The 21,618-nt window shown below is 57.0% G+C and overlaps 1 protein-coding gene across 1 annotated transcript; it reads left to right on the plus strand.

Annotated features, from left to right (window-relative positions):
- The first annotated feature begins 8,690 nt into the window (after positions 1-8,690).
- Positions 8,691-19,099, plus strand: LOC133351304 (mucin-5AC-like). The gene is made up of 14 exons (XM_061566404.1): positions 8,691-8,799; positions 9,587-9,918; positions 10,043-10,143; positions 10,604-10,722; positions 10,834-10,911; positions 11,096-11,369; positions 11,887-12,001; positions 12,200-12,287; positions 13,212-13,324; positions 13,451-13,679; positions 17,181-17,306; positions 17,888-18,014; positions 18,312-18,450; positions 19,094-19,099. Exons 1-14 carry the CDS (start codon positions 8,691-8,693, stop codon positions 19,097-19,099), a joined length of 1,956 nt encoding a protein of 651 aa, XP_061422388.1.
- The last annotated feature ends 2,519 nt before the right edge of the window (positions 19,100-21,618 follow it).

The raw sequence follows: 21,618 nt of genomic DNA on the forward strand, positions 1-21,618 counted from the left end.
CGGGCCGAAGGAAAGGTCCCGGGCAGGCGCCGATGCGCCTCTCTCGTCCCGCGCCGAAGAGAGGGGGGGGACGCTGCTTCGCCAACCCCCGAGTCCCCGGACACACCCCCCCCCTCCACGAGTCGAGGAGCCGGACCCCCCAGATCAGCGTGAGCCACCGCTCGGAGTCACGGCCTCTGGGCCCCTTCGCTCCCCGTGCTGCCCTCCTCGCGCGCCGCCGCAGCGGGCCTCGCTGCTCGCTTCGGGCCGCCGGAGTCGCCGCGGGCGGCGCGCGGCGTTGGGGCTCCGCGGGGGCCGCGGGGGGAGAGCGGAGCCCCAAAACGTCCCCGCAGCTGCGCACGTCCATCACGCGCGCTGACATCACGCCTCGCGCAGCATCCCTCCTCCCGCTCAAGACGACGTCTCCCAACCCCTCCCACCCACCACACCCACCCACCACCACCAACCCACCACCACCCGCACACCCACCACCCACCACCCACCCATCCCACCACTACCCACCACCACCACCACCACTCGCCACCACTCCGCGCAGTGCGTAAAGGCGGCTGCAGGAGCAGCGCCACGACCCCGCGGATTCCGCGCGGGAGTCGAGAGCAAAACACGGGGGGGGTGGTGATGACACCAACGCGTGTGTGCGTACGGGTGTCTCTGTGTGTGTAAGTGTGTATGTGTGTATGTGTGTGTGCGTGCGTGTGGGTGTCTCTGTGTAAGTGTGTGTGTGTAAGTGTGTGTGTACTTGCTGTCTGTATGTGTGTGTATGGTGTGTATGTGTGTGTGCGTGTGGGTGTCTCTGTGTAAGTGTGTAACTAACTGTGTGTGTGTGTACTTGCCTGTCTGTATGTGTATATGTGTATGTGTGTGTGCGTGTGGGTGTCTCTGTGTAAGTGCGTGTAACTGGTATGTGTGTACTTGCCTGTCTGTATGTGTGTGTATGTGTGTGTGCATGCTGCGCGTGTTTAGCTTGTAGGGATCGGCGACCCGAGTTCAGTGAGGATGTATCTGAACCGGTCCAGGGCCTCCCCTCGGTCGATTGAGCATCAAATGTGATCTTAGTGCGGTGTGTAAACCTGTCCACTGAGGAGACAAAGGCGGCCGGGCGTGGTGCTGGCCACCCACCACCTTCATATGAGCTCGCCTAGCAACTCTAGCCCCAGCAGTCTGTGACGTTGTGCATGTGTGTGTGCATGTGGTTACATATGAAAAACATGCTCTCTAAGAATAAGAACGGGATTTTACTATTGTACAACTGTAACAATACGTGTTTTGTATAATTACGCAACAATATATATTCACATTTCCCAGCATCACACTTACACCACGTGTGTAAGCTCACGTGTGCATGTGTGTGCACACGTGTATGTATAAGTACACGTGTGCATGTGTGCGCAAATCAACGGGATTATGTATGCGGCCATGCCTTTGTGTGTACTTGCTGTGTACACGCCGTGTACTTGTGCGTACGCGATGTGTATAGACATTGACTATACTCGTGTACTCTTGTACCCCTATACCCGTGGCTCAGTCGTGTCCTCGCGTGCCATGTACACATGTATCCAAGCACCCGTGTACCCGTGTATCCTGGTACCCGAGTACCCGTGTACCCATTTGACAGCTGCTCCCCCGTCGCGAACAAGAGGCGGCGAGGAATGTGCGGGGCGCGCTGCTTTATTGGCGAGGGGAGCCGCGCGCTCCCGGGCGCCATCCAGGGGGGCACGTGGCAGCTGGGGGGGGGGGGTCCCGGGGGTGTGGGGGGAGCAGGGGGGTGGGGGGGTGTAGAGTGGGGGGGTGTGGGGGGAGCAGGGGGGTGGGGGGGTGTAGAGTGGGGGGGTGGGGGGAGCAGGGGGGTGGGGGGTGTAGAATGGGGGGGGTGTGGGGGGAGCATGGGGGTGGGGGGTGTAGGAATGGGGAGGGTGTGTGGGGAGCATGGGGGTGGGGGGTGTGTAGAGTGGGGGGGGATTTAAGGAGGTGGTGGGGGTCGGGTTCCCATATCCTGCCCCCCCCCCTCTGCACCACGCGGCGCGTGTGTCCATTCACTTGGCGGCGCCGTGTGAATGGACAGCCGCTTGTCAGTACACTGCTGGATGAAGGCCTTCCCGTGCTGTTGTCGGTCATACTTCACCAAGCTGGTCAGCCACAGCTGACTGGTCTGGGGTTCCGGGTCCAAAACTGGGGCCACGCCAAGGCAGTGCCCCTTTGCACGAGTTTGGTCTGATACAAGTCTGTAGATCCTGTGTATTGGGTCCTTTCCGAGTCTCAAGATCCTATGCAGCGCCGCGGAGTCGCTCTAGGGGGCGCTGGAGTGCGCGATCCGCGGGGCCACACGAGGGGCCACACTCGACATTCTCGCGGCGGGGACCCAGGATGACGAAGACAAGTCGCTGACACGGGATGGTGGTGCACATCAAGACCCAAATTAAGAAAGACACGTTCCTTTATCTTAGCTTCACTTCAACTTGGAATTTCCACGGAGGTACTTGAAAGCTGCTTGTGTTTTGTCATGGCTTTGACAAAGTTCTCCATCAGACCCAGCTTTATGTGTAAGGGTGGTAACAAATCTTCCTTGATTCAACAAGTGGTGGCTGCTGAAACACTTTTCCTCCCAGGCTCCAATGACTGTCGGAGTGGCCAGTCGATCTTGATGTAGTGGGAGTCTCTCGCACGACAATCCCATTCGCAGAGAAAACATCAATAATTTCTGTATGCAGTCTGCAGACCAAGCAAGAAGTAACAACCTTCAAATCACCACAAAGCTGCCACTGATGTTGGTCATAGTTTATGCACCTCAAAAATTGTTTCATGTTATCATAGGTTTCCTTCATATGGACTGCATGACCAACTGTAATTGATGGTATAACATTGCCATTAAGCAGCAAAACAGCTTTAAGACTCATTTTCGATTAATCAATAAACAGTCTCCACTCATCTGGATCATTAACGATGTTGAGGGCTGCCATCACACCATCGATGTTGTTGCAAGCTACAAGATCACCATCCATGAAGAAGAATGGGACAAAATCCTTTTGACGGTCACGAAACATGGAAACCCTAACATCACCTGCCAGGAGATTCTACTACTGCAGTCTGGAGCCCAACAGCCTCTGCCTTACTCTTGGGTAGTTACAAATCCCTGACAAGGTCTTTCAATTTCACCTTGTGTTATGAGGAGTGGTTCAAAGGAAGAGGATGGTCGACAATCTTGGTCATGTGACCTTGATGGTTGAGGACTAGAAGTTTAATCCTCTTCCTTTTCCTCGTCTGACTCAAGTGAGATGATTCTGGTGCATCAGGAACCGGCAGTCCTTCTCCATGCGGTACTGGGCGTATAGCTGATGGAATGTTTGGATAATGCACAATCCACTTTTCCTTCTTTGACACACCTTTCCCAACTGGAGGCACAATGCAGAAGTCTCAATTGCCGATTTGATCTGTTGGCTCTCTCCAAATCATTGGCACTGCAAAATGCATAGATTTCCTTTTCCTGTTCAACCATTGCCGAAGATTTGTTGCACAAGTGTTGCAACATATGCCTACATCTTGTCCTGATCTCCAATTTTTCAGCCAAAATAAAGGTGATAGGTTTTCTTAACCATAGTGATTATACTGCGCTTTTGTGATGCAAAAGTCACTTCACCGCAAACATAGCAGAGGTTATCTGCTTTGTTCAGACAAATACGAGGCATCTCTGCTCACTATGGCTAAACAGAAATGTGTCCCTTTGCAAAATCAAAAACTGTCAAATAAGAGAGCACGACACTGTATGATTTCTAGAGCTGATATAGGGCAATTGTTCAGCAGAGGGATGTAAGCATAGTTATGATTGCATCATCCATGACTTCTCGGAATAGCATGATGCAATTCATATCATGTACGATGCAATACCAGGTTCAGATTGCATAATTCATTGTTTTGCTCAAGAAGCAAGTGCTGTCCAAACCCAGTCATAGATTTATTCATAGATCCAGTCAAAGATGTATTTTAGCCATTTCTGGTTTAAATTGAGATCCCTTCTCTTTATAACTCACTTATCCGCCATTCCCAAGTCAATGATCGTGTATACTGACCCAGTAGCATAGCTTGAAAACTAGAGCCAATCAACAATTTTAAGCATAATTTTCATTCTCAGTGACCCAGAATTAGTAAAGTTTGACTACATTTATTTCGTAATCATTGTGGCTGTAGCCCCGTGTGATGCTTCCCCTATCTGGCGTTCCCCGTGAGAAACACGACGCCAATCGTGACACATCCCGTCCGTCACACGGCGATCGGTGTCTCGGCAGCAGAGTCCGGCTTGCCCGATGCAATGCTGAGGTAATAGCCTCTGTTGGACACGTGTCCTAGTTGGACAATATCACGATATAGTTTACGGTGTTTATGGGTGTCTCATCATTAACAGAAGAAAGAGTTACAGCCGATTTATGGCCGCCCTTCGGCAGAGCCAAAGCGTCGCCACGTCGCGCAGCGAGGGCTCCTCCTGCCCCCGCCTCCACCCAGGCGCATGGTAGCAACGGCGGCGATGAGGGCACCGACGAGTCCCTTGCAAGGGTCACGCCGATGATTCACAGTCGTCTCCATGGCCATCGATGACACGGCCACAGTGGTGGCGATTGAGTTGGTGCAGCCAAGGCTGGTTTGTAATCTTGCATGCAGCGTTCCGTAAATTATTTTGTTTGTCATCATGTACGGAAAGTGTTGTCATTGGGAGAGTGATCCATTGTGGGAACACGGAGCGTGATGAACCAGAGCTCGCCTGGAGGGGGCTGTGGCGGGGTGGGGGGCAATTGGGGGGGTCGGGGGAGACAAAGACGGCCGTGTAAGGTCCTGGCCACACCACTCTTCGTGTGCCCTTCGGGTCTTTACGAGGTGCTGGCTAACAGCGCTCCCCTCTGTACATAAGAATCTATGTGGATATGTGTGTAAGTCTGCGTGTGTATGCGTGTGTGGGGAGCGGTGGCGCAGTGGCTAGGGCACTACAAACCCGGCGACCCGAATTCGATTCCCGCTCAAACCTAATTTCTGAGACCGGTCCTGAACCTCCCCTAGGTCGACTCAGCCTTAAATGAGTAGCTGACGGCCGGGCGTGGTGTTGGCCACCCACCTCCTCGTCGGAGCTCGCTGACGGCACTTGCCCCGCAGTCTGTCTCGAGGCTGTACGGGCGAGCTTTGTTTTTGGGTGTGAATGTACGCGTGCGAATGCGGTAATTGCTGACGTGCGCGCCTCTGTTTGCGCGACTTCATTCCTAATCGCGCCCTTATCGACCCGAGGTAAACACTACAATGTGTAAAGACAAACTCCGCCTCAGCGATAAGCGCGTCAAAGCCAACCTTGACATGGGAACCGGCGGTGGGAGGTGAGGGGAGGGGCCCACTCCCCCAACCTCCGCACACACACAAAGACAAAGCTCCCCCGTGTAGCCTTCACAGGTTTTCGTGGTTTAGCGCTGTTATGGATCACCTATTAAGGGCGGAACGGCACACGAGGGGGTGAGTCGCCAATATCACGTCCGGCCGCCATTGTCTCACGAGTGGCGCTGTTGACACATCCCACCATGAACTCATTTGAGGCTGAGTCGATCTAGGGGAGCCCCAGGACCGGTTCAGATAATCGTCACCGGTGTTGGCCGTGAGCGGGAATCGAACCCGGGTCGCCGGGTACAATACACACACGATACACATACAATGCACACACGATACAGACAATACACACACAATACATATACGATACGCACACACGTACCCACCACTTACATACACACAGCCACGCATTAACACACACGCGGTTAAAATGCGGGTTTGCTCATACATACGTACAGACGCACACTGCACACACGTTCACACACACATTGACAAGTACAAACACACATTAACAAAAACACACGTATCAGCACACACATATTGGCACGTACACAGCCCTCGCACCTAAGTAAGCGGTGTTGTGTGTGGCGATCACGGCGCGTCCATGTGAATATTTCCCACGTGGCGATGCCCCAACCCTCGCCTCGGCCCAAGCGGCGAGAGCCTCGCCCTGGTCACCGCGCGGCTGGCGACACGAGCAGTCCGTGAGGAGTCCTGGACAGATGTTTCCAGTGAATGATGCGAGACCCTTACTCCTTGGCTCTTTCGGCAAAGTCACGTAGGTAGAAAATGAAATAGATCACGACGTTTCGGGCGCAACACAAGCCACCTGACGACGGACGCTGGTGTTGCGCCCGAAAGGTCGTGATCTATTTTATTTGATTTTCTACCTACGTGACTTTACCGAAAGAACCAAAGAGTATGGATTACTGCAGTCATGAAAGCTTCAAATCAAGATGATGTGAGACCCGTCTAAAATGGGTGTCATGTCAAGCAATTCACCCTCCTTGCTCGTCTAAATACATGGCCACGGAGAGAGCTCTGCTCTGGTGGTGCCCTCAGAGGCCCGGGGTGGTCTGAGACGCCTCAACGGGAAACGCACCGTGGCCCTGTCAGTGTTAAATCACGCTGTGGTGTCAGTCACGCTGTGTGAGTCACGCTGTGTCAGTCACGCTGTGTGAGTCACGCTGTGTCAGTCACGCTGCGGTGTCAGTCACGCTGTGTCAGTCACGCTGTGTGAGTCACGCTGTGTGAGTCACGCTGTGTCAGTCACGCTGCGGTGTCAGTCACGCTGTGTCAGTCACGCTGTGTCAGTCACGCTGTGTGAGTCACGCTGTGTCAGTCACGCTGTGTCAGTCACGCTGTGTGAGTCACGCGTGCCAGTCTCCTCCATACCGCGGTGTCAGTCACGCCGTGACTCTCTCTCTCTCTCTCTATTGCGTATCACTGGAGCCTGGGGGAATAGCAGTGTATATGTGTACACATTACTTAGCCAAGACATGGCTTCAAGTTGATGTGGAGTGGTGGATTGTTTCAGTACCACCGTTGGATTATCGGAGTTCACGCAGAGATGCATAGACTTGCATAGAGACCAATATACGCAGATCGAAATTCACATACAGTACTCGCATGGAGGGCCGTGCAGACACTATTATATTCACATATAAACCCATATAATGTCATACATGCTCATATCCTCACACAGAGTTCACGGTGGTTGACTGCTATGTGGTCGATGGTGAGGAACATTGGTTCCGTCAAATCGCAAGGCTCTGAGCTTCCTTTGATGTCTCACCCATGGAGGCGTGGGGGGGGGGGGGTCCGTGAGACCGGCGCCATTCCACAGAAGGCGCGCGATCCACGGTTGGCGAGGAGGAGGAGGAGGTGGTGGATGATCAAGGCGCGGAGGTTCGTGCCGCGTGTTCAGCTGTTCCACTCACGCTCTGCCACTCACTCGCTGCCAGTCTCACCGCGTCAGCCGCCCGCAGAGTCGCGTCTTTCTCACGGCCATGGGCGCGGTCGCGAGATCCATCAAACCCGGACGGTGAACAGTGGGTGGAGGTGGGGGGGCGATCTGGACCACCGTCTTTTGCGTAAATATCAAATCGAGTCGGTGACCTGACGCTGCCTTGCGGAATAGTCCACAGCTGCACGGCACCCCGACCGACCAGCCCCCCCCCCCCTCGTTCCATCATCAGATCCCCACCCGACCCTCGCCTCTCCGACATTTGACCCCCTTGCTATGAAATCTCCGCGTCCCCATGTCCCCCTGTCCCGTATTCCTGTGTCTCCATATTTCAATGTCCCTATGTATCCGTGTCCCCGTGTCCCCTTATCACCGATTAGGGGTCACCGGCACGCAGTGCTGGAGATGCTGCAATGGGGCAGGCCAGGGGGGGGGGCGCGGGGGGGGGGGGGCAGGGCATTATTCACGGCGCAGAGTCGCCGAGCGCAAATGGAAGCACGCGGAGAAGGAGACCACTTCCTGAATCGAGGCCACGTCCACACAGTCCGACCCACCATCACCACCACCAACATCACCACCACCAACATCACCACCACCAACATCACCACCACCATCACCAACATCACCACCATCACCACCATCACCACCACCATCACCACTATCACCATCACCAGCATCACCACCACCAACATCACCATCACCACCATCATCACCATCACCACCATCACCTTCACCACCACCAATATCACCACCACCATCACCACCACCAATATCACCATCACCACCATCACCACCATCACCACCACCAACATCACCACCACCATCACCACCATCATCACCACTAACACCACCACCACCAACATCACCACCACCATCACCACCACCAACATCACCACCATCACCACTATCACCACCACCACCCCGCACTCTATCCCACAACCATCCTGATCACCCCTACACCATTATCATCTCCCCCTTCCATACCAGTTCCCCGATCATTATTATCACCACGCCCCCCCCCCCCCCCCATTATCGTCACCCGTCTCCCACCATATCCCCCCAACATCCTCATGACCCACTCCCTGTCACTTGATTCCCCATCATCATCACGACCATTATCAATCATCATCAATCAGCATGACCCCTTTTACCGCTTTCATCCACCCATCAATAATGCATGCCGACCCTCCTCCCCCTCCTCCTCCATCCTTCTCTTCAGCACCGCCACCTGTCAACCCCCCTCCCCCCTCCAACTCCTTCGTCCACCCTTCTCAAACCCCGCACCTCTCCTACCTTCATGACCACCGCTAGAACTGAATAAAAACCTCTGCCCCCAGGTCGTCCCTGTTTAGTTCTGTAGCCCCATCTCATGGCGCACAGGCACCGTGGCCCCACGCGGGCCTCGCTCCTTCAGATGCCTCTGACGATCACGCTGCTGATGATGCTGATGCCGGCCGTGCGGGGCTCAGGGAGTGCAGGTGAGAGGCGAACAGCGACTGCGAGTGCACCTGTTCGGTCACCTGGATGATCTAATTCATACCTGCGTAATCGATATCACACCTGTGTAATCATCTTCACATCTGTGTGATCATCGTCACACCTGTATGATCATCTTCACATCTGTGTGGTCAATATCACACCGGTGTGATCAATATCACACCGGCGTGACCATTGTCACATCTGCGCGGTCATCATCCCAGCTATGCGACCAACGCCGCCTGCCCCATTGGCCTCACACCCGGGAGGCATCGCGACCGCTGGGGCGCTCGGTGCCGACTCGAACACTGCCTCCAAAGAAACGCGTTGAGATTATTGTTGTTGTTGACCTGCTTGTGCACCACCGCGGGGCGAGATGAGGCGCATGCCGGCTGATCTGGGGCCAGGCCCTTGCCAATGTCCAGCCATTCAGATAGCGCAAGAGGAGAGGCGAAGTGCTTTGAGTGTCAACACCCACACCCCTCTCTCACTCGTTCATGGAATCAGCCAAATATCCCAATGTAGCAGTAGCAGGGCCCTCGTGGAAAAAGAGTCATGAAACTCAGTAAAAGCTTTTATTTGTACACAAAAGGACATTGCTGTAATTATTAATTATCGTGCCACCGGAACAGGGACCTAGCAGAGTGGATGGCGGTGGCGCTCTTCATTCCGCGCGCTCCTGTTGACACCCTGCGTCCGTGCACGCGCGCATGAACACCGCGCATTGTGCCGTCACTCCATGCCACGTGTTCATCACCGTCTCTGCGACCCCCCCCCCCCCCCCCCCAGCGTGCACGCGCGCCGCTCTCGACCTGAACCTGGTGCTGGAGGCGAACCGCGAGACGGGCACCGTGACCCTGGAGGCCATGAAGACGTTCGCGGGAGCCGCGCTCGAGTCGCTCGCCCCCGCGGGGAACTCGTCCCGCGTGGGGCTGTGGCGCTTCGACCGCGACGCGCAGCCGCTGCTGCGCCTGGGAGACGCCGCCTCCGCCGCCAGCGCGGGCTACGTGCTGGGCCTGCTGGAGGTGGCGCGGGGCGGCCGCAACACGGGCGGCGCCCTCGACTTCATCCTGCACGCCGGGTTTCCTCCCGGGCCGGACGACGGGGTCCATCGCACCAAGGTGAGTGCGGGGAGCGCCGGGGAGGGAGGGAGGGGGCGCGCATGGGAGTGCGGGGGAGCCACGGCACACAGGGACGCACGGCCGGGTCGTCTCGTGCGCCGCGTGACCGCCCGCGTGTCTCCAGGTGCTGATGCTGATGACGACCGGACCGGCGGACGAGAGCGTGAGCGGAATCTCCGAGCTGGCGAGCCAGGCCCAGGTGCTCATCGTCACCGTGGGCATCGGGTGAGCGGCCCTCTCGACTCCCATCTCTCCTGGGGTACTCGCTCCTCCTGGACATCTATTAAAATAGCGTCATAGCTCATCAGATTTCTCCAGTCTCGATAAATATAATGATCTGATTCTGATAAAGATTCTGATTTCCCCTGTCTCTCCCTGCTGGCGACCCTTGTCTATCCGTGGTCTACTTTCTCATCTGCCACTTCATTGTGTCTCGCTGTCTCCTATCCATCCTCTCTCCACTGCCTTTCCCTGTCTCTCCGATTTTCTATATTTTCTTGTCTCTCCATTGCCTCTCCTTTCTCATCACTCTCACCTGTGTCTCCGCTAACCTTTATCGCTCTCTCCTGTATCGCCCTTGTTTGGAAGTTGGACGACGCTTAATATCCCTTCTCGCCCTGATCCCCCTTTTCGCCCTGACCCCCTTCTCCCCCCATACTCCCCCCTACTCCCCTCTGCTCCCCAGGCCCCTTGTGGACGAGGAGGAGCTGCAGGCCCTTGCCTCGCTCCCCACGTTCGCGCACCTCTACCCGCTCCAGATCAGCGCGCAAGACGCCCACGCGGTCATGGGCGGCATCTGCAGCGGTGCGTGACCCCGACCCTGACCCCCACATTGACAACTGCTCCCACATCCCATCACTCAGGTGGCCCCGCGTGCTTGCGATGATGATGACGCTGAGGGTCGTGTGCGTGCAGGCACGGGCGTGATGGGCAACTTCCTCTTGAGCCAGGAAACGAGTCAGACCATCTTCGACAACGCGGACAACGGCACAGGTGCGTGATGATGATGAGGACGTGCGATGATGACGATCCGCACCTCCGATTAGCACGGTTGGCTACATGCGGTGCGTAAGAAGTTCAATATACATAGGAGCTATGATGATGACTACGAGCGATGATGATGATGATGGTGACGAATACCAGCGATGCTGCTGCTGATGATGAATCTCGCGTGCAGAGAAGACCCAGACACCGGCGCCGCCGCCGCCCGTGCACCTTGACGGCACGTGCAGCGCGTGGGGCCTGGGCCACGTGCGCACCTTCGACGGCTTCGCGCTGCGCGCGGCGGGCGCGTGCCCCTACGTGGCGGCGCGCGAGTGCGGGGACGGCGCCTCCAGCTTCAGCGTGGAGGTGCGGCGCAGCGCGGGGCGGATCAGCTCCGTGAGCGCGCAGCTCGACGGCCTCGCGCTCTCCGTCTCCCGCGACGGGAACGTGACCGCGCGCGGGGAGAGGTACGCGGACGCCGCACCCGAGCACGCGTGCACACGCCTCGCCTGCACGCACACGCGCCTCCATGCAGCGAGCCTAGCTGAGCGTACCCGGACCCGTGTGAGCGCACCTGAATGAACTTGAACTTCCCTGAACGCATCAAAGTGCTACCGAGCACGCTGTTTAAACACGCGTGAGACATGAGAACACACAAGAAGCACACGTGAGTGCAGCTGATCAATACCGGGGCGGACTTCAGCGCCCCTACGCACCTGTTGGTGCACACGTGGCCTCCCCGCGTGGTACAGGATCTGTGCGCTGATGACGCGACTGTGTTTGTCCGTGGGGTGCGCCTCCTCTGGCGTGGCCTCTTGTGTCGGAACGTTGAGTAGCACCGCGTTCATCGCGCTCCACGTGAACTCGTGCCGCCTCCTCCCCCCCGTGTGATCACGCGTGCCGCGTGCTGAGCTGTATGAACCCGTGGGTGCTGTCTGCGTGCTGAGCTCAATGCTGCCCGCTCCCTCCCGTGTGGGCGAGCAGGGTCCGCCTGCCGTTCAGCGACACCGGCGTGCAGGTGACGCGCGTGGGCGCCTACACGACCGTGCGCATGCGCAACGTGGTGGAGCTTCGTCTCAGCGTGGACCAGTCCCTCACGGTGCCTCCCCACGCCGCTTGGCCCGCTCAGCTCCCCCCCCGTCCACTCACGCGCACAGCACCCACGCAGCATTCACATCCATATCCACCACCACCACGCGCATAGTTCACGCATACTCAGCACACCGCTCCTGCTACTTTACCCGTCATAGCATGGCAGGCGCTGTCTCGGACCTCACTCCACGTGTTGCGCCCACAGATTTCCGTGGACAAGAAGTTCAAGGGGCGCATGTGTGGCCTGTGCGGGGACTACAACCAGGACCCCATGAACTCCGAGTTCAAGGACGGTGAGCGCCGTGTTCCAAAGCTAGGAGGCTGCACTGGCAACAGCCCGGCCAGCCCAGGGGCAGAGCCTTGACCTCAGAGTCCTTAGAAGAAGGGGATGCGAAGGTGCATCGCCAGGACGCGAGTGATGACGTTGATTGGGTGGCGCAGTGCGCGATGAACCCGGCGACCCCAACTGAGGCCACAGCGATCGTCCATGGTGGTTGACATCGGGACCGGTCCTCCCGCGCCCCCTTGACACAAAAAATCCCAATTCCGTGACCGATATGAAGGTGTGTGGAGAGGCATTAAACCAGCAGTGGAATGAGAACGAGCTGAGATGCATTGTACTGATTACACGTTGTCTGAACACAGCACCTCTCATATCTTTACGAGAACACAACTCTCATTCGGTGTGAACTTCGCTAAACCCACCGCGTCCGTTCACGTCTTTGGCCACGCGGCACAGAGCTCACTGCGACGCGGGGCAATGGCTCTGCACGACCGCGTGGAGTGCAGTTGCCGGCGCGCGCCACAAGATGCCGCGATTTAATCACGAACGGCGGCGTGGACAAGCGGGCCCCGAGTACCTCGTAGAGCGCCGGCGTTGAGCCCTGGCAATTTGCGATTCGCTTACGAGGCTCAGATCATGCGCGAGTTTGCTTCGCTCTGTTGATAAACGCGACGCGACTCGGACAATGGGCGCAGCGTCGCGACTTTGGTCGCGACGATTGACGTGTGCCACTTATACCGTGCCCCGTGTCCCATGTCCCGTGTCCCGTGCACAATGTCCCGTGTCCCATGTCCCGTGTCCCATGTCCCGTGTCCCGTGCACAATGTCTCATGTCCCGTGTCCCATGCCTCGTGTCCCCCATTCTCACATCTTCTGTTCCCTGTTCCGTGCTCCCATCCATTCCCCTGACTGACGCCTGCTCCCCGTGTCCCAGACATGCGCACGGTCGCCGACTTCGTAAAGGCGCAGAAGCTCGCGGACGGCAGTGCGGTTTGCACCGAGGAGACGGCGCCTCCGGGACCCCCCGCGCTCAACTGCTCCAGACACGTGAGGAGCCGCGCTCAGCTGGCGCACCTTGAGCACGTGACCTACGCACCCCCCCCCCCCCCGGAGCGGTGCCTAGACCCCCGTGCCCCCTCTCTTATCCGCACCCCCCCCCCCGTCCCTCTCTAGGTGGACACCTGCCGCGCGTTCACGCAGCTCCCCGCCTTCTCCGGGTGCGAGGACGTCGGGGTGGACGTGCACGCGCTCGTGGTCGCGTGCACGCGGGACGTGTGCGCGTGCGTGGAGACGTGGGGGCTGCCCCCCGCGGAGTGCGCCTGCGACTCCCTGGCGGAGCTCTCGCGGCAGTGCGCGCTCGCGGGGGGCCGCCCGGGGGCGTGGAGGAACTCCCAGCTGTGCCGTGAGTGCCGCTCACCCACCCACTCACCCACCCACTCACCCACCCACTCACTTACTCACCCACCCACTCACTTACTCACCCACTCACCCACCACCCACTCACCCATTCACTCACTCACCCACTCACCCACCCACTCACTTACTCACTCACCCGGCCACTCACTCGGCCATCACTCATTCTGCAATTCTTTCAGTCATACATTCATTCACCACTCACTCATATATCACTCATCAATATCACTCATCCACCATTCACTCACCCACACATAATTCATTAAATCATTCATCGCTGATCTATCACTCACTCGCCTATCATTTACTCACTTGTGAATCACTCACTCATCGGGAAAGGGGTGATAAGGAAAGGGGTGGCGAGGGGGGGGGCTGTGAATGTCAGGAAATGAATGAAATTCGCACTCACTCATTGAGGGACGGGGTTGTAGAGATAGGGCAGTGGGGGTGCGGAGGGAAGGGGAAATAAGGGGTGGACAAGGGGCTGAGGGGGACATCTCACAGGGAAGCATCGACTGAGATGATTCCCAACCTCACGGGACACACAGCACATGCCCCGTGCGTGGTAAGGATGACTCGATGCGTATGCGTTGCGTACAATTCCTTCACTGGGTCCCCGAATCCAGCCGCTGGAAGGAGGGCGACTCAGAGGCGCCAGGAGGAGGGGTCACGATTACGAGTGGGACGACAGGAGCAGCCACGCGATGAACCGGCGCCACATTACGCCCCCGCCACCCTCTGCGATCCTCTATATATGAAGGTGTAATCGGCCAAGCAATGAGTGTTCACCCGAAGAAAACCCATGTGTGCGAGGGGGCAACACTCGATATCATACAGATGGGACAGACGGAGTCCACACTTCGCTGTACCGTCTTCTCTTCGACGCCCGCGGGAAGGGGCTTTCACAGCACGTGTGCGAGACACCACGCCCTCGCTGCTGCCTCCGCAGCGCAGCGTAGCCACCACCGAATCACCGCATCCCCGGTTGAGGAGGGGGAGGGTGGTGGGTAGACGGCTGCGCTTGGAGTGAGTTCCGATGCTCGGTGGTGGCGTGTGCGCAGTGATTTTCGTTGCCCTCCGGCCCCGCGTGGAGCTGCGCGGACTTCAGCCCCGCAGCGCTTCACGCAATGCGCCAGCAGCACCCCGCCGCCTGCCACTGTTTGCTCGGAGTCTGACCCCCGGCGGTAGCGGCGGCTCAACTCTGTTTGGGTTTTGGTGTTGAACAGTCGCGTGGCTCATTGAGATTTAGACCCACGGGGTTGGACACTCGCACGGGGTCAGCGAGAGTTAGGACCATGGCTAGATACGTCTCATGGGTCTTTTAGGATTTAGAGGCAGCGTTATGTGCACACTTTGCGCGTGGTGTCAAACGACATCATAAACGTAGCTACCGGGGTCATTTTACTGGGCGCGTTTATGCAAACACAGCACAGCCATAAACCCCACGGAACGCAGAGAACATTGCCTCTCGAACCCCCCCCCCCCCCGTCACCCTCCGTGCACTCTGTCTCCTTCGCTCCGAGACCTTGACGCTGACCTCGACCCTTGCCTCGACGTCAGCTCCGGCTCAACGTCGTAATGATCGCCGCTGGGGGTAGGGGGGGCACGCTGGACAGCCCGTGTGCTTACGTAACCCCGTGACCTCCTCGTGCCGAGTGTCCTTGTGAGGAGTTGTCGTAGCCGGTCTTTGCACTTCACCCGACTTCCTCTCACTCACTTCGTTTCTTCACACACTCAAGTGAGTCAGAGCAGCCGACTGCGTACACCATTGCAGCAATACAGGATCATAAACAACACACACACACATACACATATAGGGGAAAGGTGGTAAGGGATGCAACACATTGCCAAAGGGCGAGAGAGGTAAAGGGGAGGGAGGAGGTCACAGAGTGCTGCTCTATACAAGCAAATGCAATCATCAATGGGTGTAGCCGTAATCAAGAAATGGAGATGAATAACAATCAAAATAAAGCATCATGACTACAAAGTGTTGGTCCCCTCGTAGAGAAGACGCCTTACGTGGTAATGCACGTGATGACGCTGCCGCGAGCGCGCGTGATAAGAAGTTCTTTCATTTGTTTTTGGAGGAGGGAAGGGGGTCAATGTGTGTAGAACGTGACGATGGTGAGATAAGATTCGGCCGAGGAGGGGTGAGTCGGCGGCTCTGCAGGGCTCCTCCCAGAGTGGCCGTGCTGCGGCGCAGACCTGACTCGCGCCGATCGCGCGCAGCCGCCTTGGTGAGTCGCCACCATCCCGCAGAGCCGCAGCTCTTCTTGGCCATAGCGGCGGAGGCGACAACAGCATACATGCAGCTTTGCGGCATTCCATGCGCTCGTAATATGCGTAAGGCATACAAAGTACGAGCACACGACGCAACTATAGAGGCAATGTGGGAGGGGCATTGAAGAGTTACTGGTGATGACCACTCACAACATGTTCATCATCGCCTCTCGCTGGATACATTGAAGGGGAGGTGGATCAGGGATCGTGGTTGATGCTGCGGCTGCCGTGTCTACTCTTTGGCCTGAAGCTCAGTTCTGTGGACTTTTCTTGATTGAGCGCAAGGTTATGTGGTCGATCTCAAAAGTCTCAGTCGCAAACTTGGTGCAATGAGAACGGTTATTGAGAAATTAGACTGTCTAATTATAGATTAAAGTTTCCCAAGTAAACTAACGGACAGTCTCAAAGGCTTCGCTGAAGTCCAGGGAGATGACAAGAACGTACTTGTTTGTGGTGAGCATGCCAGCAACGAGCTTTCTTTTATCTGCAAATATCGCTCTCAATAAAGTAGGCAGCAGTGCACATTGCAAAGGATGGGGATGGTACAGGGGGCATAGAACAACTAGAATGAAAAAATCCCGCCACGATCTCAGCAGCGAACACCGATTGAACAAAATAAACTGGCAATGGCCATTTTCCGAGCTCTGAGCTCGACATCACTCAGATGCTGAGGTTCCTAAACGGGTTTCACGCCCAGTGAGTCGACGGTCTCAGTGCGGTCCACACCGAGCGAGTCACGGAGCCAACCGATTAGCACGGTTGGCTAAGTGCGGTGCAAAAGAAGTTTAACATACAAAGAGGAGATACAGAGATACGTGCCACGTCCCGAAACGACACGTGGCGCCAGCAGGATCTGGAGCTAACGACAGTGGAAGAGAAGAACTACTCTCCACTCAAAAAACACTCCACACAAGAAACACTCTCCACTCAAAAAACACTCCACACAAGAAACACTCTCCACTAAAAAACAATCCAAACAAGAAACGCTCTCCACTCAAAAAAACACTCCACCCAATAAACACTCTCTACTCAAAAAAACACCGCACACAAGAAACACTCTCCACGAGGCAATTATTTCCAGGGGTCCATGGCCCGACTTTGATGATGACCGTGTATCTCCCTGTCTCCCGTTGTGTCCCCAATGTGTCCCCCATCTCCCCGTGTTTCCTCGTCTCCCTGCGTCGTCTCCCCGCGTCGTGTCCCCACGCAGCCGCCTCGTGTCCCGACGCGATGCAGCACTCGGAGTGCGGCACCAGCTGCCTGGACACGTGCTCCAACCCCACGGCCAGCGCCCTGTGCGAGGATGCCTGCCTCGACGGCTGCTTCTGCCCCCCTGGTACCCGAACTCACCTGCCCCGCTCACCTACCACACTCACCTGCCCTACCCACCTGCCACACTCACCTGCCTCACCTACCTGTCCCACTTATCTGCCACATTCACTTGCCCGACCCACCTAAACACACAGATGCTCATTATCACTCAGCATCACACACTTCAAACTCAACATCTCACACGCTCGACAAGACACCCCATCTTAATCATCATCGACATGCCAATTATTTATCCAGGAAAACCTGAGTATCAAGACATTTTCAGGAGGATCCTGCAGTGAGATGTTTGTCCAATTTCACTTAAGGGGTAACACTGAGCCTAACGTTCAAGCTATGTTTCGAACGATGCCTCCATCTCCAGGCCACGGCGTAGCCCTAGCCTATAACACCTCGTACTGCATTCCTAGTCTCTCAGAAGCCAAGCACCATGCTCTCAGGATTAATTGTTCATAGCCAATCTCCGATTGATAGAATGAGGTTTATTTCGGCACGATACACGTGAAACAGGAAGCATATCGCCCATTCTCCTGCCCCCCACCCACCTTGCAACCCCCCCACCGTCTCTTCCCCTGCCCCCTCCCCCAGGCACGGTGATGGATGATGTGGACGAGGCGCAGGGCGGGCGCTGCGTGCCGGTGGAGCAGTGCTCCTGCGTGTTCGACGGCAGGCAGTACCCCCCCGGCGGGGTGCTGGGGACCCCCTGCAGTAAATGGTACCAGCCCCTTGCCCTTGTCGTAACCACCTTGCAGTCGGGATAGGACCCCCCCCCCCCTCCTCCTCCATGTGCCTATCCCCTCTCTCTCTGCTGCGGGTTGGGGACCCGCGCGGCGCGGGCTCAGCCTGTGCCCTGGAGCACCGCGGAGCTCCGACTCCACCTCGCTTGGCCGCACCGCCTCCTCCCTGAGGCGTGGTGGGGGGGGTGGCCAGGGTGAGGAGCTACTCCGAGTGTGCCGCTCTCACCGTGGGTGTGCTGCTCTAACCCGTGCCCCCCCCCCCCCGTGTGACACAGCGAGTGCATAGGGGGCCAGTGGAACTGCTCGAGTCTGCCGTGCCCGGGGATGTGCAAGCTGGAGGGCGGCTCCCACTTCACCACCTTCGACCACCGCACCTACACCTTCCACGGGAACTGCCTCTACACCCTCTCGCAGGTGAGCGCGCTGCCCAGGGGACCAGCTGTGGGTGGTGACGAGGTGTGGGTGGAGACGAGGTGTGGGTGGAGACGAGGTGTGGGTGGTGACGAGGTGTGGGTGATGACGAGGTGTGGGTGGAGACGAGGTGTGGGTGGTGACGAGGTGGGGGTGGTGACGAGGTGGGGGTGGTGACGAGGTGTGGGTGATGACGAGGTGTGGGTGGAGACGAGGTGTGGGTGGTGACGAGGTGGGGGTGGTGACGAGGTGGGGGTGGTGACGAGGTGTGGGTGATGACGAGGTGTGGGTGGAGACGAGGTGTGGGTGGTGACGAGGTGGGGGTGGTGACGAGGTGGGGGTGGTGACGAGGTGTGGGTGATGACGAGGTGTGGGTGGAGACGAGGTGTGGGTGGTGACGAGGTGGGGGTGGTGACGAGGTGTGGGTGGTGACGAGGTGTGGGTGGTGACGAGGTGGGGGGTGGTGACGAGGTGTGGGTGGTGATGAGGTGTGGGTGGTGATGAGGTGTGGGTGGTAAGGTGGTAACTCTGTGCCGGGTTCCACATCTCCGAGTCACATTCAAGCTTTTGTTCGTTTGTGGAATCGCGTGCACTGCAGGTCAGATCTCTGTGCAGACTGTCACGATCAACACCATGCATGACTCAGAATTAGTCTATTTTTGGTGAGATCATTGTGTAGGTAAGATGCAAACGCTACTTATCCCAAATTTCGGTTGCTTTTTAACATTCCCCAACTTTATTTATTGCCGAGCAATAAATAAAGTTGGCACCGTGGCCCATAATAGAGGGTTTGTTTGGGTTAGTTCGGGTAAATATAGATGTGTCGTTAACCCACCACCACCCGACACAGCCAATGAGTAAGGTTTGTCACGTAAACAAAAGTGCCAATTAATTACTACTTCAGCACACCGGTGTATTGGAGGCATTTCTATTTACGCGATCTAACCCAAGCAATACATGTAATATGAATGATAGGGGTCACGGCAGCCTTCGTGTTAAACCGGCATTCTCCCATGACGCAACAACTTGATTTGATCACCATGATGGAGACGAAGGCGGCCGGGCGTGGTACTGGCCACCCACCCACCTCGTGTGCCGTGTCAGTGTTAATAGGTGCTCGCCAACAGCGCTGGCCTCAAGAGTATGTCGAAGGCCACACGGGGGATCTTTGTCTTTGCATCAGGACTGCGCAGGACGTGTGTGTACCGTGTGTGTACCGTGCGTGTACCGTGCGTGTACTGTGTGTGTATACCGTGCATGTACCGTGCGTGTACCGTGCGTGTACCGTGCGTGTACCGTGCGTGTACCGTGTGTGTACTGTGTGTGTACCACTGTGCTTGTGTGTATCATGTGTGCGTGTATCATGTATCGTGAATGTGTGTATCATGTGTGCGTGTATCATGTATCGTGCATGTGTGTATCATGTGTGTGTGTATGTATCATGTATCCTGCCTGTGTATCATGTGCGTGTGTATCGTGTGTGTGTCCTGTGCGTGTGTGTATCCTGCGTGTGTGTGTGTACCGTGCGTGTACCGTGTGTGTGTATGCCACCGTGCTTGTGCATCAGGACTGCGCAAGACGCGAGTTCACGATCCTCGCCGAGCTGCGGCCGTGCTCCTCCACGAGCCGCGCCACGTGCCTCACCTCCGTGTCGCTGCTGCTGGCGCACGGCGGCGAGGTGAGCATCCTCACCACTCACCAACATCACCCACCACTCACCTCGCCCTACTCACCAACATCACCCACCACTCACCTCGCCCTACTCACCAACATCACCCACCACTCACCTCGCCCTACTCACCAACATCACCCACCACTCACCTCGCCCTACTCACCAACATCACCCACTACTCACCTCGCCCTACTCACCAACATCACCCACCACTCACCTCGCTCTGCTCACCAACATCACCCACCACTCACCTCGCCCAACTCACCAACATCACCCACCACTCACCTCGCCCTACTCACCAACATCACCCACCACTCACCAACATCACCCACTACTCACCTCGCCCTGCTCACCAACATCACCCACCACTCACCTCGCCCTACTCACCAACATCACCCACCACTCACCTCGCCCTACTCACCAACATCACCCACCACTCACCTCGCCCTACTCACCAACATCACCCACCACTCACCTCGCCCTACTCACCAACATCACCCACCACTCACCTCGCCCTACTCACCAACATCACCCACCACTCACCTCGCTCTGCTCACCAACATCACCCACCACTCACCTCGCCCTACTCACCAACATCACCCACCACTCACCTCGCCCTACTCACCAACATCACCCACCACTCACCAACATCACCCACTACTCACCTCGCCCTGCTCATCAACATCACCCACCACTCACCTCGCTCTACTCACCAACATCACCCACCACTCACCTCGCCCTGCTCACCAACATCACCCACCACTCACCTCGCTCTACTCACCAACATCACCCACCACTCACCTCGCCCTACTCACCAACATCACCCACTACTCACCTCGCCCTGCTCCCCAACATCACCCACCACTCACCTCGCTCTACTCACCAACATCACCCATCACTCACCTCGCCCTACTCACCAACATCACCCACCACTCACCTCGCCCTGCTCACCAACATCACCCACCACTCACCTCGCTCTACTCACCAACATCACCCACCACTCACCTCACCCTACTCACCAACATCACCCACCACTCACCTCGCCCTACTCACCAACATCACTCACCACTCACCTCACTCTACTCACCAACATCACCCACCACTCACCTCGCTCTACTCACCAACATCACCCACCACTCACCTCGCCCTACTCACCAACATCACTCACCACTCACCTCGCTCTACTCACCAACATCACCCACCACTCACCTCGCTCTACTCACCAACATCACCCACCACTCACCTCGCCCTGCTCACCAACATCACCCACCACTCACCTCGCCCTACTCACCAACATCACTCACCACTCACCTCGCCCTATTCACCAACATCACCCACCACTCACCTCGCTCTACTCACCAACATCACCCACCACTCACCTCGCCCTATTCACCAACATCACCCATCACTCACCTCGCCCTGCTCACCAACATCACCCACCACTCACCTCGCTCTCCTCACCAACTTCACCCACCACTCACCTCGCCCTACTCACCAAC

Source organism: Lethenteron reissneri, chromosome 37, assembly GCF_015708825.2.
Source record: "Lethenteron reissneri isolate LAM-NWPU_2019-01 chromosome 37, ASM1570882v1, whole genome shotgun sequence".
In the NCBI taxonomy this organism is placed as follows: Eukaryota; Metazoa; Chordata; class Hyperoartia; order Petromyzontiformes; family Petromyzontidae; genus Lethenteron; species Lethenteron reissneri.

Coding starts and splice junctions, on each gene's coding strand:
- LOC133351304 (XM_061566404.1), top strand. CDS start 8,691: ATGGCGCACAGGCACCGTGGCCCCACGCGGGCCTCGCTCCTTCAGATG. Junction 9,919..10,042: donor ACGGGGTCCATCGCACCAAG/GTGAGTGCGGGG, acceptor GCGTGTCTCCAG/GTGCTGATGCTGATGACGAC. Junction 12,288..13,211: donor GAACTCCGAGTTCAAGGACG/GTGAGCGCCGTG, acceptor CCCGTGTCCCAG/ACATGCGCACGGTCGCCGAC.